The sequence below is a fragment of the Artemia sp. Qi Xiang Cuo genome, chromosome 5, assembly GCF_049724085.1.
Source record: "Artemia sp. Qi Xiang Cuo chromosome 5, ASM4972408v1, whole genome shotgun sequence".
NCBI classification, from domain to species: domain Eukaryota; kingdom Metazoa; phylum Arthropoda; class Branchiopoda; order Anostraca; family Artemiidae; genus Artemia; species Artemia sp. Qi Xiang Cuo.
Genome location: NC_142798.1, coordinates 54,668,551 through 54,685,319, shown reverse-complemented (window position 1 = coordinate 54,685,319; position 16,769 = coordinate 54,668,551). Strand labels below are relative to the sequence as shown.

Here is a 16,769-nt window from a genome sequence, read left to right as displayed (position 1 = left end):
ATTTTTGTGAAGCAAAATATGGACCTGCGCAACGGGGGCTGTTTTTGGCCGTTGTGTTGCCTTACGTCTTTTTTCTCTCTTAATAACAAGCTATCATGCAAGAGTAAGCCCTCAATTAACTGAACGTTTGTCATAGTACTATTTAAAAAAGTAGTTCTTATATTAAAATTGTCTAATTCGTTTTGTGTTATTTTCATTTTATTTTCTGAAGCCATTTCTTTCCCGGATCCTGACAGGTCCCTTTTCACATATATGTGAGTATACACGACAGGGAGTAAACAATAAAGGTAAGTACCACCAATACTCCATCTGAGACACAACAGTCATTCCTTTGTACAATAGGAAATACAAAAAAAAATAATTAAATTGACAAAAAGAAGTTAAAAAAGAGACAAAAAGGCATAAAAAGAAGTGACAACCATCATTGATAGACTCAACAAATTTCTAAAATGTTGATCAGCCAAAGCAGATTTCAAAGAAAGAAAACTGCTAGAAACAAGTAATCTAAGCTAACAAGACTAAGGGAACAAAAAATGACCAAAAAAGTAAAATAAATAAATTTACCTGATGCGCTGTCATTACGGGGGCCAAGACTTGTTGCTCTAATTGTTGTAATTGGGCCACATTTTGCTGGAGAGCTTGGAGTTGTTGTTGATTTTGGAGAGCGTTCTGTTGCAAAGCGGCCAGAGTTGCTTGATTCTGCTGTTTCAACTGACGCTGAAGGGAGACCTAAATCAGTAAGCAAATCACGTTCTAAGTACTAATATTTCTGTAGTTATGTTCTTGGTTGATCTCAACAGACTCACTTCCAACCAGGAAGTGAAGACCATAAAGTTGTTTTAGTAATTTGACTTTTTTTTTCTCGCAGGACAAGAAACAATAATGAAATACCATAAACTAGCCAAGTTTAGTTTAGTATCAAAAATTGTTCTTGTTACTAACATATCGAACTTAAAAAAAAAAAAAAAAAAAAAAAAAAAAAAAAAAGAATGAGACAAGTTATGACACAGAAATTTTGTGGCCAAAATTTTGTGAGTAATACTAGACTGGTTCTCCAAGACAAAGATAATTTCAAAAAAATGAAAACAAAGGCAACAAAAGTTAAGCAATGAAACAAACTTATCTAGGATACTTTGTGTATATGCAAGTTAGTTGCAGTATGATTATGCACCACCATTGTGTCAAACTGTATTTCTGCTAGTTATATCCAGATATAGACAGTGGAAGACCCAAGTGTCTTTTCGGTGGGGGGGAGGGAGCTACCAAGAGCTTTGAAATTTTCTTTCTTCTGCTCGACATAATCATTTAAATGTAATTACAACCACCAAAACTTTAAACGTAAGTAGAAACTGCCTAACCTTAAGTACACCCATGCCGAGGAGAGGATTGACTGGGGGGGGGGGGCCTCCACTGGATATAGGTCGAATTTTTTATATAGTCCATTGGAAGACAAAATATAGGTTATTGAAAAATTACATTTCATGAGATTAATTAGAATATTGTAATTAAGAGAATTGTCGCTTCATTGGACAGTTTAATCTGTACAAAATGCAGAAAATTTTTCTTTTTATATTTTGACTGTCGTCACTTTTAGACTTGAATGGCATGACCAGTTACGCTTTCAGAATGTACCTACAACACATTGCACTTCTAATGAAAAATAATCACCTGAGTAGGAATTTATTCTGGAAGTATAGGGAAAAGAGACCTAATTCAGGTACACCAATTCTTATAAATGAGCTAAGAAGCTCACTTATATCATTAGCTTTTTGGGGCTAAAATTTTTAAAATAAATGTCTTGATTTACATATTTTATACCTTAATATCTTCAGGGCAACTAGATTTCATCTGACTACGTAATGTATATTCGGTTCGCTTGTTTCAGATCAACAAAAAATTCATTTTTTTTTTACCCATAAAACTTTGTTTAAAACAACATAAGCTTCCTGTTAATGCACTGGTAAAACCGTCCCAGAGGGGGGTTTCTACAAAGACTTAAAAATGTTGCTTTCAACCAAATAAATCATCCATGATAGTAACATCGCTCCATTGCCTTTGTTTGGCATAATTCCCGGCTTTTTTCAGATATTAGCTGGACTAGTAAAAACAACTTTCGGCACCAACCAGATTTTTTTTTACACAATGGATGCATTGTAAGCTCAGCAAATTTTCTCTAAGTCTCAAGAACAAGTCTGGTCACTTCCTGTTAAGCTTATTGAGTCTATTAGGCGACTAAAAATTGATAAATCAACCACCCAGCTTCACTAGTTAAAATTCAAAAACTGTCCTAACGCTTATTTCTATTATTAAGTAGATTTTTTTTTGGAAATATGTAACTTAAGAGACTGACCTGCTGTTGGAGATGCTGGTTCAACTGTTGAAGCTGCTGAAGTTGTTGCAACTGTTGAGTATGTTGTATTGTTTTCTGCCATTCAGCCTGAAGTAGATCGAATTTGCTTTTTATTGCTTTGCCACTTTTTTTCGAAAAAGGAACGGCTTTTACCCGTTGATTCGGAGGAACAGATGGCGATAAGGAGGACACACTAGACGGCGGTGACGTCACAACATTAGGATTGGTCACTATTACGCTTTCCCGAGACTGTAAAGTACAAAACAACATCTTATGTGCAAAATTTTATAATATACACATATTGGGCTGTCTAAAGACAAGACCTTGTCTCAATAGCCGCACATCATTTAAAATCTTTAGTTACGTGGATATTACTCTCGAATTGAAGACAATGAATCTAAAAGGTAAAGTGATAGAGAGAGAGAAAGAGAGGCCATGTCGCTATTGTTGCGAAAGTGTTATATAGAAGAGTAAACGAAAAATAAATTTAAAATATCGAAAAACTAAACTCTTCGTCTGAAAACTTTATTCTATGTCAAGATCATAACGGAGGCAATGATAAGCTTTCTTTTCCACCGTTTTGTAGAATTTCTGGGCACTTCTTATGCAAATTGTCAAATACATTTTCCTTCTTTTTTTTTATTGAGCACTCTCTGTATTCTTTTTAAATAGCAGGACCCTGCTGTTGGCTTTCTTTCTTTTACATAATAATTAAAAAAAAAAAAAAAAAAAAAAAAAAAAAAAAAAAATCAAGTAGCCTATTGAAACAAAAAGTATATCTTGACAACAATGATCTAATTTAACCTTTTTTTTATGTTTTCGGATGTTATTGTGTATGCTTCAAGATCATCTGGTTCAGGGCACCAGATGCCCTGAATATCATGATATCTCTGATATCTTAACAATAATAAATATTTAATAATAATAATTTAATAATGGTTCCCCTAAGCTTTGGAATCCGCATTCCCTATTTTAGAAACTTGTATATTTAATTGGTAATATCATGATATCTAGTATAACCGGTATTGAATTGAAATTATCAAGTATTTTGCAGTAGGTTGCATCAAGACATGGCTAATTTTAGACAGAGAAAAGCCAAGACAGATTGTCCAAGTAATTGAGAGGCAGGTAATTTTATTTATCGTCATCCTCTCTCACAAATCAATTTTGAGTGCTATTTCTTGTCTGATGATTAGCCTGATATCTGCAGAGAATTCTTTTTGTGACTCATTTGCTCCATGAATCGCAGGGCAATACTCGTTTAAATACTACAATTTAACCAAAGAAATTTTTCAAAATCTTTAAGACTATAAAGTGGCTTATTGCTCAGGTGAATGGAGGTATGTAACGATGATAAACCTCCCGTCATATTGTCAAACCTCTCTAAATTGCAATATACCTGAGCCCGACTTGAGAAAAGACAAAAAACTAAACCAAATATCTATTAAACTGTAAAATCGAATAAAATAAAAATGGGCCTAAGCATGCACATTTTCTCTGCTTCATCTAATCTAGTCAACTGAGAATACATGTTTTTGGTGAGTCGAAAGAATTACCTGAACAGGGGTCAGAGGAGATATCAATGCTCAGCGGTTTTACTTGTATAGGAGGTACAGTGATTAATATACAAATAAAATAAAATGCTCAAGCTTTTACCCTTACATATATCCCCCCATATCCTGAATAGCTCATCACCCCCGAACATACATTCGTTACAAGCCTAATAATCACAGGGAATCTTTCATAAGGAGCAATAGCATTAAAGGGATTCATAAGAAACCTTCAACGGGAACACAAAAGGAAAATTAACTTCTAAAGAAGTATGTCCCAAAAAATCAGGCAAAACTGCTAATAAAAGATAGTGTTAAGCACTACATTTCTATTCTGACGGTTACAAGATTTAGGACGTGTTTGGGAAGCTAGTAATCACCATTGATTATCACTAAATGTGTGTTATATTGTCAGCCAAAAATGGAAGATAACAACAAATTTAGAATTGTTGCTTATAATGCCCCTAAAATGCTTATAATATATAACAGGAGTCAACATTATAGTCCATAATTTTCTGTTATCCGTCGTCCTTCAACGAAATTATAAGAAATAGTTAACTACAATAAATGATAAGCGGATTCTGGAATTAATTCTTAGTTACCTTTATGACTTGTTGACACAACAGATATATCTTATTTTGGCTACTGTAGGCAACACTTTATTTCAATTTAGGCAATTGCACAAATTTTATTTATTGTTTCAATAATTTTATTTATGTTTTTACAATCTTGAGAGTCATTTCCTAACGTAATTGAAGCTATGAACCATTAATCCATTTTAATACTCGCTTAACTACTACAATTTAACCAAAAGAATATACAGTAAAAATGAGCAAAAAACTAAATTATACTAATAGTTTACATTTATCAGCATTTAGAGAGGTTATTTTTAGTTTAAAAACTGAGGTAATTTTGATCTTGAAATGAAATTTCCTTAAACTTTCAAGTATAAAATAAATTTTTTATAAGGTAAAAATAAATCCTTTTCGAAACACTTTTTTAGTGTTCTATTTTCAAACTAAAAATCTTTATCAAATAAGGGACGTAAATAAGGGTCAATCCAAATACGACCTGGTCGTACACAGTTACTTTTTCATTTGCTAATGAAAGAAATTGAACATAGTATCCTTTGAAGCTGATAATTATTGATTTGTCTCTACTAATTTCCACTGTTTCTCAAGATATAATAAATTCAGAAATTCCCTACCAAACAATATTTCTCCACAAGTTAAGTATCAGAGCAATTGATTTTCAGATACGGATTATTAGCGCTCTCTACATGGTTGTTTTAAAGATTTTCTCAACAAGGGTAGATACTACACCCGAATAGAGGCCCGTACCACGTCAAGTCAAACCGCTATACCTTACCACGGTTGTGGTTTCTTGTTTTCGTTTTTCGTTATCACACTTTTTGCAATTTACCTTGCCTATATTTCTATTAGTTTCTTCTTTTCTTTTTTTTTGCTACTACGTAATTTTTGTTTGCAATTTTGCCTTATGAGCCATAAATAAATTATTATTATTAAGTGATTATACGTGGGTCTACTAGAATACTTTCTTTAGGCCATATAGCGTGCTTTAAAGATAGTTATGAATAACTATTTGTGAAAAGAACGTGTATTACAGAAAACCCAACTTTCGAACTAAAAAAAGAAGAATGTTTAATGAAAATGTTTCCTTTTTTACATCTTTCATTACAAGATCTATTATAAGATTATATTGTTTGCAACACTTTCCCAAAGAAACAAACACGTTTTATCTTAAAACTATTTCTAAATCATGTAAGAGAAGAGAAACCAAGGCCCAGAATAAATTTCAAAATGACAAATTTGAACTTACCTGAGGTGGAGTGACTGGAGTTAATGAAGGTGCAGAAGAAGTGGATGTAGGAGTTGTTGCTAGAGACGGAACCGGTGTTGTTGCAAGCGTTTCACATACTGTATGCGTAGAAGGTTGAGGTTTTAAAGGCGAAGCCGTCCCACTAGGCGAGGGAGACGACGGAGGAGAATATTCGGGGGAAATAGGTCTAACACCATTTAGTCCTAACATTTCAGGCTCAATTGGTGGCCATTCTCCAAAGATCTTGACAAGCTCTTCAAGATTGACAGGAGAGCTTAAGGAATTGCCTGTAATAAAAGATTATACATAATACCAAAGACGTATCAAGCCAATAATGGGGGGGGGGGATCTTACTGACCTCGTTAACTCAAGCTAGTATGCATTCTTTGATTTTCTTATATCAATTAAGAGATTAGCATCATGTTTTATTTCTTTATGAAGAAATAATCTTAGAAAGTCTCTGAACGGTTATTACTATTCTTAGACTGTCCGTTTCAATTACAACTAGGCAATACAACTAGGCAATTGTTTTTAGACAATTTTCATCACAAGTTAGCCAGACACACTCAGAAGAGGGGGGTGGTATCCCCCACAGCGTCCACTCACACGTACAAGATCTCTGCGTATGATGAAATAATGAGCAGACATAGATTATTTTATTTATTTATTTTCAATAAGGCAGTACTTTCGAAACTTTTCTTCGCGGTAACACGCTTTTAATACCCGTGATGAGCACAAAACAATCATACACAAAAATTGATTGCTCACAGGCTCTATTGTACCTACGAATTTTTATTTAAGAATTATTAATCTGTGCATGTTTGATTTCCCGGGCATACTAAAATAAAATTTTATTGCCATACTTCTAATAGCGACACTATGGAGGTGTCACGACCCTCAGTTTGGAAAGTAATTGTATAACGTATTTCAAAGTTCATCATTACAATTACTTAAAAATCTCAGTTGTGACTTCAGGGTTAAGCGTGTTAACAGAAGGACATTATCTCTTTAAAGAACCTTCTTTTTAAGTATAGAGAAACATGAAATTAATTATAGAGAAATTATAATTACAAGAGAAAATATAATATTAATTATAGAGAAACGTGAAACGTCTGTAATAGTGAACAAATCAGATTACGAAAGTGATTTCAGATGTTATTTAATTTGTGTTGTTTCAAGAAGGATGCTTGGGTATATGAACACGCATGAAGTAGAGACACACCTATATAAGGCCTACGCAAAATTCCCACTCCCACTTCGTTAAAATATTCATCCTGGCTAAAGGCTGACTCTTTTTGTTGATTCCTCTTTTCCTTGAATATACCAAATACAGGCTTCAAAAAAGGCGAATGTTACTAAGAAAACTAAATACATTACTTTCCAGACAAAGAAGAAAACACATCTTAGGATAAACATAATTCCAGCCTTTCTGATCCCATCATGGAAAACAACACGGCTCAATCGGCAATATATTCGACCCTAAAGACAAAAAATGTTTCTAAACCCAATACGTCATATCGAACTTTTGTAGGCGCCGATTCCACTGTAACATGACATGGGATTCATTCCAGAGCTGTCGCTAATACATTTGCTTCTTGGTTTCTTCAGTTTGTGACCTTTAGTTTCTTATCATGTAGATCTTAATAGAAAGAAAACACAAATTTTGAGAACTAAACTAAAATATTGTGGGGTATTCACCTTACCATTGATATTCACATATGATATTCACCTTACCATTAGGTAAGGTGAAGGACGACCATAAGAAACGTCTTCAAGTGACAACAACACTTGGAAACAGAGTTACTCCAAGAAATTTTTATCGAATTAAACAAAAAGGTAATGATAAATTATTACCTAATGATAATTATTAGGTAATAAATAATTATTACGTAATATGTATTCATAGTATTTATATTAATAGTGTTAATTACGTAGTATAATATTAGGTAGCAATAATTATTATTCAGCCCGTTGAAGATCGAAACGTATTAAAGCCAAAACTAAATGAAAATGCTAATCAAAATAGTGAATAAACTGTGAACCAATTAAGTTTTAGACCAATATAATTGAATAACCACCTCTTTACAGAGTTGGATAACAAGTGTTAGAATAACCCTTTCTACAATTTATTTCCTTAATGTCCCTTTCATTGACCACTATACCACTCCTGCTGTTTTTATATTTATTTATCTTACTCGTTTTGTTGTCGTTGCTCAAGTTCAACAAATTCTTGAAAGAAATATTAAAATTTTAAGTTCTTCCATTTAAAGTTGGATTGTTTCCTTAAAAACGTACCATAACTTTAAATAGATAAATTTCATCATACTTCTTTTTCATTCCTATTCCAACAGCACACGACCGAATAAGTGAACCAAAAATGTAAGTCTAAAACCAGGTAAAACAAGTCGAACCAAGAATTGCTTTCGTACCACAAAGTTAAGCTAAAACTTGAAAGTAAGACTTAGAAATTACAATTTGTCTGCCATAAGTTAGAAAAATTTCAACGAGAAAACATTCTAATGTTTTCTTCTAAAAACATACACGATTCGCGATTCTCGTAATTTTATTCTGACTCATTGATAGTTAAAGAGCTTAAAAACATTGGAGCTCGATCTAATTAAAGAAAATATTGTGAAGGAGACTCGGCTCAGGAATATACTTTTGATGGATCTCAGTGAGGATAATTTCACAAGCCTTTACTTCATTGCTTTATCATATTAACGGCTGTCACTAGACACACATAAATTGATCAAACAATAAGATAAAAAATACTTTGCAAAAGAGAAAATATTAGGAAGGAGACTCGGCTCAGGAATATACTTTTGATGGATCTCAGTGAGGATAATTTCACAAGCCTTTACTTCATTGCTTTATCATATTAACGGCTGTCACTAGACACACATAAATTGATCAAACAATAAGATAAAAAATACTTTGCAAAAGAGAAAATATTAGGAAGGAGACTCGGCTCAGGAATATACTTTTGATGGATCTCAGTGAGGATAATTTCACAAGCCTTTACTTCATTGCTTTATCATATTAACGGCTGTCACTAGACACACATAAATTGATCAAACAATAAGATAAAAAATACTTTGCAAAAGAGAAAATATTAGGAAGGAGACTCGGCTCAGGAATATACTTTTGATGGATCTCAGTGAGGATAATTTCACAAGCCTTTACTTCATTGCTTTATCATATTAACGGCTGTCACTAGACACACATAAATTGATCAAACAATAAGATAAAAAATACTTTGCAAAAAAGAAAATAATAGGTCAAACTTACAGACAAAAGAGAAGTTAAACAGAGGAAAAATTGTATAATATTACCAAGATAAAAAAAAAGAAAAAAGGTCAATACCTCTATCATTTGACTCCAAGGTGTCTAGCCCCAACATATGACTAATAGTAGAGGCTGCCATTGGGCTCATAGATTCATTATTGGTCCATAGTTCCCTGTCCAGCGTTTCAAGCTCTTCTAACACCCGCTCTCGGTCGAATAAACTCAACTCTCCTTTCAGCGCTTTGAATTCTTCTAATACCCTCTCCCGATCAAAAATTGGTAGATCGCCTTTTAAAGAAGTCATGAGCTTGGCTGTATCCTTTTTGAAAAGACAGGAGAGGGGAAATCCCCCAGTATCTACTTCACTTCGTGCTAGATCCGTCCATTTTTCAAGACTTTCAGCAGATTGGGAAGAGGACCGCGGTTTAGGACTGAAATATACAAAGCATTCACCCTCAAGATATACTTTATTTATTCTTCTTCGTTTAGTGACAGTACAAAGCTAGGTTAAGATATTTTTCACCATACATGTAAAGGAAATTTGCAGAAATTAACAGTGTACAAAAAAGGACGTTTGGAGTTAAGAACACGCTACTTTTAAAGTATTAGAGTCCCAGCTTGAAGATCAACTGCCCCGCTCCCAGAATCTTTGCTGTTAGCCTTATATTCTCCAATATGACTATATCAAACACAAAAAGAGCACAGATGACGAGAAAGACAACCCAATTAGCAGATATGAATTTACTATATAAAACACAAATGCAATATTTCCTTGATAAGCCATAATAGAGATGAGAGATTTATTTAGTAGATTTATAAGCCTAACTATGTTTGTTCTTTTCTGAGCCCCTAGCTTTCTAGCTGAACATTGAAATGAGTAGTGTGCCGCCTTCCATTAAACTTACTTTTTAGGCAAAAAATATTGCTGCTTTCAAACCAAGTTAAACATAATTTTTACCAACAAATTTCTGAATGAAAGGAAACTCAATAATGCTCCTTTACTATTATTTTATTATAAAAGAGGCGACACTTATAAATCTAGATAGTGAACCTTCTTATACAATGACAATATAACTCAGCCTTGTATTCCTACCTCCACCTTGTACTAATATTTTACAACACAACTTACCTCTGTTATGCAAAACTCATTATTTAGTAAACAAAGCAGTGAATTTTCTGGGAATATTGGTAAGAAAAGTAGTCTGGTTGGTCGAGTAGCCTGCAAGGAGCTATTGTACCTCTAAAGTACTAAATGTCAATCAATTATGTTAATCTTAAACGGAGCTTTAATATTTCTACGATACACTGAACACATCAAAGCACAGGATAATTTCAATTTTGCCCATATGCTTAAAGTGCCTAAATAATAGTGAATTACATTTAAAATGCAGTGTTGAGGCTAGGAGCCTCACATTAACTATCAGAAAAATAACCTTTTGTTCTTTTCATAGTATATGCTTTCTCTTTTGGCTTATTCCCTTTTTTCTGTTGAGAATTTCCTATGTCCTTCAAAACTAACTAATTAGATATGGTTCGAAAATCCACACCTACAGATGAATCACTCATCTGGCCAGACAGTTTTCTATCCGTCCGACTCTGTGGGGTCGGAAAAACGTAAGGCATTTTATTGTATTGACGAGGTGTTTAACCTCAAGGCGACTACCGCTTACAATTGGTCAGAACACCGGGGGGCAGACACTCCCTGAGATTCCTCCAAGAAGATTTTTATTTTCTATAGTTAGTCCAATTTTGTGATTTAAAGCAAACAGTATGTTTCTCTGTATTCTCACTACTCGTTATGCCTAATATATTTCTCTGGGAGCATTAACCTCCCAGGTTGAATTGGGTATACATTTAGTATACCCAAAGAGGGTATTTCTTGGTACCCAGATATACGACGTTGTAGTGGTTTTGCTTACAAGTATAATTTACTCATTCGCTTATACCTGTGGCGTACACCCCCCTCCAAACTGGATCCAAGTGTTGCAGCCTGGGGTGGCTACTGAGTCATATCAGGTCGAGGTAGCGTTGATTCTGTGTGTGAGTTTTCTCCAGACGGTTTTCTAGACTGTAAAGGTAGCTTATGGTTTTAACCTTTATAGGTATTCTCATTAGGTTCGTAGTGTGTGCCTCAGCAATACTGTTGCCCCCCCCCCCCCTACGACCGCTAACATACAGTTTATTATAAAGTGTAGCTTCAAAGAGAGGGCGGGGATTTATTCAAAGGATTCTCCCAAAAGATATTAAAGTAAAATTCTAGGAGAATTGAGAAAGTATAAACCGCAGAATTATGTCAAATCCTATTCCCATATTTACAAAACTTGAGCTCCTAACCAAAAACTGATGTTATATTTGAACTCAGCTCATTAAATACATATAATCAGCACCAAAACCCGTGGTACCACAGACCCTGTTGCCCAGTGTAATTTACTTAGGAACAAAATCGCACGACCGTGTTATACATAAAAAAGGCACTAGGAATTTAGATTCCGTTCGATTGAACCCTTTCCCGATATTCAACTATCACTAGATCGATGCAATCATCCCTAAGAACTTAATAACAAATGAACTCTGATCTGTGACCGTCTTCAGGAAAACTATGGTGTTTATGTAAACATTTGCCCAAGACCTCCACTCTAGAAAACTCGAGTCTTGAAGAATTAAACCCCTTAAGAGTCAGCACATTGTCTATCCAAAAACATAAAGCCTTCCCTGTAAAGGGCAATAGCAAAATGAAGTTACAAGGTTACTGGAAATGATAGTAGATACGGCGTAAAAAAAGAAAAGAAAAAAGGAGACTTTGACATGGTAGCTTAGGAGACGTCACAATTCAATGATGAAAAATATCAAAATGAGAAAGGAGGGTTAAAAAATGGAGAAGAAATAATCCAAAGTATGGCCTTACTCAGTTGGAAAACTTTCGTCAACATCCTGTTTATTGGTTATGATTTTTCAGTACAGATAGAAAGGTGTTCTTGAACCATCCAGAACTCGGGAGAAGGCTCACCTCAAACCCCAGTACTTAGCTTTTAGAAAGAAGAAAAGAAAAAGTACATACAATAGGCTAAGCTTCCCTTGAAATAGAAACATACCGGTAAAAGAAAATCAAGTCAACTATTTACCTTTCAGCTTGACTTTTTGAAGGAGGTTCAGAAGGTTGACTTGCACCGGATGACTGACTTAATCTATCTTCTACAGATGGTTTCTTCCGAGAGGTTGGCACCTGTCCTTGAGAAGGAGATAGTTGCAGGTTGGCTATAGATGCGGCATAGGACTGGACAACTCTTTCTTGGATGGCTTTTAAGGCTGTGAAACACATGGGATGTAAGAAAGACAAAGTAAAACAATTCAAGTGAAATGACTCCACTATTAAATCAAAATGGTAAAGTTGTAGTGTCATTTTTTCCAAGTTTACTAATTATTTAAAGCGTGAATGGTTAGGTTCCAAGACAGCCACATATAATCAACTTCTCTTTTACTCATAAGACAGGAAGTTGAGAGATTAGAATTTTGGCAAAAAAGTTTTCTTATTCACAATACCTCTTACAAAAGAAAAACATTGGACAACCGCCAAGCATGGGTCGAAGCGCTGCAAAATCCAATTTTGACAGCGCCCTCGTAAAAAATACACAAGACAGTTTATTCGAAATTCATAGGAGTATAACAGTACTGTGTATGTCATCATTGCTTTGATGGGATTCTACCTTCAATTAAATAAACTTAAATAAAAAGTTTTGACGCATGAAGTGCTGTAAAATTTGGGAATTCAGAAAATTTAGACCTTAACCAAATATCTTCTTCAGTGTGAAAAGGACAAGAGTCTCTTTATACATCTTTGAGATTGTGCTGTTCAAATTATTTGTGTGTGATTTATGTGGACATTAATTTGCAATCAGATTTAACAAGCGTATCTGAATTAACCACTTTTAATATTAACTGCTGAATAGTCTTTACATTATTATCAACCTTTTAAGACATTCTCTTCGTTTTCAGACCCAATTTTCGTGACTGGGTCATTTCTTGTTGTCCAGTGATGAGCACCCGTATAAATGGAAACCAAATCTGTCCTAACAAAACGACGATTTACCCAGGCAGTGACCTTTGCACAACAGTGACGGCAGTGACGATGCACACACAGTGACTGTACAGTAACAACAGTGACTGCAAAGGCAGTGACGATGACCTATGCACAGCAGAGGTCTTTTTAATTTTTGCTCTACAGGAAAATCCGCCTCAATTTCTTCTAACATGGCTACTTTTGCCGCCAATGAAGGATTATACGGTTATTTTACCAGTCGAATCAATCTTTGAGTCTAATATTTCAAGACAAAAATATAATTATCCGTTATAAATCGGAGTATTTTCCTGATTCATACAAAATAAGCGAAAATACAAAAAAGAGAAAAAGTTAATTCCAATAAAAAGACAAACCGTAATATCAACTATTACCAGTTATGACAGTTTTTGTTCTTTTATATACTGTTACTCCACCTGCTATAAATCATAGCCACTGATGGTGCTTATTAGACTAATAGATGCCATAGATAAAGTTTCAATAAAAAAAGAGTGGGTTTAAGCAAAGGGGACAATACGTTGACAAGATTTTCACCTTTAGATTAGCACTTGAGAAGTGTCTGATTATCAAACCCCTTTTATCGTGTCATTGATTACGACAATGAGTTTCATTCAGCTTTGCTTTTCTTACCTAGCTAAATTGCGCTCACCCAAATATGTATGGGATATAAGTAAGTAAGAGTAAGTAAGTATGACGGCACCAGACCCTCAAGGTACAAACCGGCGGTGCTGATCTCCGTTTCGTGGCCCTTCAGCCAGGAAGTACAATGGGGGGTGGGGGGCCAGCCATAAATTGGGGGCATTTGCCAGATATAAGCAAAATATGATAAAGAAAAGAAGAGCTAAGACACAGGAAGACTCGGTAGGACAAAGTTTGAAAGAATAGGAGAATAAAATTACAATTGTGGATAATATAAAGCAAGATAATGAGGGTTGGTAAGGATATATCTGAAACATGGGTGCCTCAAAAAGTTGAAAGAAAGTATATTAGACGTTTTCAAGAGAAATTTTCAAAGCACAGTCAAACAACAATGTGTGAAACATCTTTTTTGATCTTTCATAAAAAGAAAATTCAGATAAATGGGCAATATTTTACGGATTGTAGACCGTTAAAAAAAAATGCTTACTTGGCAATCAAGCTGGTGCCAAATAAAAAGGAAGACGTTCTTACCATAATATACCATAAATACTATAAACATGATAAGCATGCCCGTTATTTCGCATTAGCATAATTACAAACAAGTATAAATACAATCATGAGAAATAAAAGGTAAGAGTAAATTACCTTCCTCAAAATCCGAGTTACTTAAGGTGTCTGATTGGTCAAGTCCTTCTACTGGCACAAGAGGAGGAGGAGGAGGGGGAGGTTTTGCACATCCTGGAGGATCCATTCGAATTCCCAAGGCTGCAGCGCCCTCAGCAGCTACCACCGGAATAGCTGGCGTGCCAGTAGGAGGAACACGAGGCGCAGGGGTTGGCTGTTTCGCCCCCTCAATCCCACCTCCGGGTTCTTCTGTGCCACTGGTGGCTTGCGGTGTTTGAGTCGGCGGAACAGATGCAAAGTCATTGGCAACTAAGATGGAATTTGGGTAGTCGAGAAGGAGCTGAACCACTTGCGTGTGTCCACATTTGGCTGCTTCAATAATCATGGTTGAATTATCCTAAAGGCAAAAAGGGTATTTACGGATACAATGATAAACACTAACAAAACATACTGAGGATAAAGAAAAAACACTTTGCATAAGGAAAAAGGTTAGAATAATTAAATGGATAAAGAAGTTTTTTTTTTTTTTAGCATGTTTGACCTCTTTTGTATTCCAGGAAACAATCAAATTCAATTTAAAAAGTTTCTACTAACAGCTCCGCAAATAAATAATATTTAGAGCAAGATATGTCCCCTAATAAAGAGTAGCTGTTTCCTTTTATCTTTCTTACAATATAGTTAATCAATCTATTCACTATAACAGGTAATTTATAATATAACTATATTTATGTAACTTTTGTTCTGTTGGTTAGTGGGTTCGAGCCTAGAAAATAAGTGAACTATTTTAGTATCGACAAGAAACCCAAAGAAGCAATCAATGGCTTTATTTCATTGTGGGCTACTTGTCTTGGTTTTTCCAGAGAATCTTAATGAACATACAAATTAGAAGTAAATAAAATAGCTTTTCACCAAAACCTAACCAAAGCTTTGAAAACATGGTATTGTGGTTTGGATTCTCAGTGGCTTAAATAATGTGAAAAATCGGTCAATTTGAAAGTCATTTCTTGCTGTTAAACTCGAGCTTTTCAGCTTCAAATTCCCATACTGAATGGTTTAATTTAACATTAAACATTTCATTTTATGTTCAATAACGATTGTATAATCGGTAACGTTTCTCATTTTCTTTCTTCATTTCGATTTTTAATCAATTTCTACTCAGCAAATTGATTTATGCTTCTCAAAACTAATTTCATTAAAAGGAATTAAATCAATTAAAGTTTTTTTTTTCTCAATGTTCACACTGAATAGCAACTTACCTTTAGTTTGTGAAAAGGATTGGCTCCATTCAGCAATAAAAGCTCCACTACATTGACATGCCCTCCCGAGCAGGCTAAGGACAATGGCGTATGGTCATTATGAGTTGTCTGCCTGTTCACGTCGCCACCTCGGCTCAAGAGGAACTGAACTGTGCATATATGGCCGGCTCGTGCAGCTTTCATCAATGGCGTGCGACCACCCTCAGATCTATGCTCCTAAAAGATAGAAATTTTATTTTTATAAAAGAAGATCCATTTGAAATTACGAATTCTGAAAGACGATATATAAAAACCATAAGTATTATTCTAAGTCCAACTAGGAAAGCTCTTCTAGGAAAGTTCTAACCAAAGGAAATTATATAAATAGGCAAAGTCCAGTCCGTTAAGGTCTATTGCTCTATTTATGACTTCTTTCGGCTACATCGAATAAGTGCATGTCTTCATATATTAAAAAACTTTCCGCCAAATAAAGAAGAATCACGGACATCAACAAGGGTTAAAAAAGAAGCTAAAATTGAAATAATTTGTTTTGTGTTTTAAAAGGCAAACTTGAGTCTCATTTGATTTGAACAAGCTCAAACGTCGACTCATTGATGAAAATAGCATCACCATAGATAGAAAAAATTCAAAGGGGTCAGATATGTCTATGGGCATCACTATCGACAATTATTACTGTGCAGCAATAATTGTCGTACTTTGCAGTAAATTTGCCGTGGAGTAAATTGTCGTACTGTGCATCACTATCGACAACTATTACTGTTCAGTAATAATTGTCGTACTGTGCAGTAAATTTGCAGTGCAGTAAATTGTCGTACTGTGCAGCAAATTTGTTTGTCCTTTTTTGTTTAACCAAATAAGTAGCTGAAAATGATTTTGGCTGCGCTACGGTTTTTTTTTATGCTATGCAAATCGTACAAAATAAATAGAGTAAATTTGTAGCTGACAACATAATTTAAAGTGATGTAAATACATCACTTGACACCTTTTTTTACCCTCTCATAATTCAATAATCGCTTCCGAGGGAAATCACATTTTGAGCACTTAAAGGGCTAAAAGGGTTCAAAACTGTTTATAGTAAGCAAAAGTATAAAAATATTTCTAATGATAATGATAAATAAATAAAAAGAAAAGAAAAAACTGGCTAGTGAAAA

The 16,769-nt window shown here is 34.5% G+C and overlaps 1 protein-coding gene across 5 annotated transcripts in view; it reads right to left on the bottom strand.

Annotated features, from left to right (window-relative positions):
- mask (multiple ankyrin repeats single KH domain) overlaps positions 1–16,769 on the bottom strand; it is a 97,151-nt gene that overhangs the window by 45,517 nt on the left and 34,865 nt on the right. For 4 of the 5 annotated variants that reach the window (XM_089089724.1, XM_089089726.1, XM_089089727.1 and 1 more), the window contains exons 11-17: positions 15,619–15,834; positions 14,384–14,759; positions 12,147–12,330; positions 9,103–9,455; positions 5,740–6,026; positions 2,351–2,599; positions 565–729 (exon numbers count right to left, since the gene is read on the bottom strand). In XM_089089724.1, the coding sequence (XP_088945850.1) occupies positions 565–729; positions 2,351–2,599; positions 5,740–6,026; positions 9,103–9,455; positions 12,147–12,330; positions 14,384–14,759; positions 15,619–15,834 (1,830 nt within the window). The remainder of the gene's footprint in view (positions 1–564; positions 730–2,350; positions 2,600–5,739; positions 6,027–9,102; positions 9,456–12,146; positions 12,331–14,383; positions 14,760–15,618; positions 15,835–16,769) is intronic. The other variant, XM_089089725.1, reaches the window with a different exon arrangement.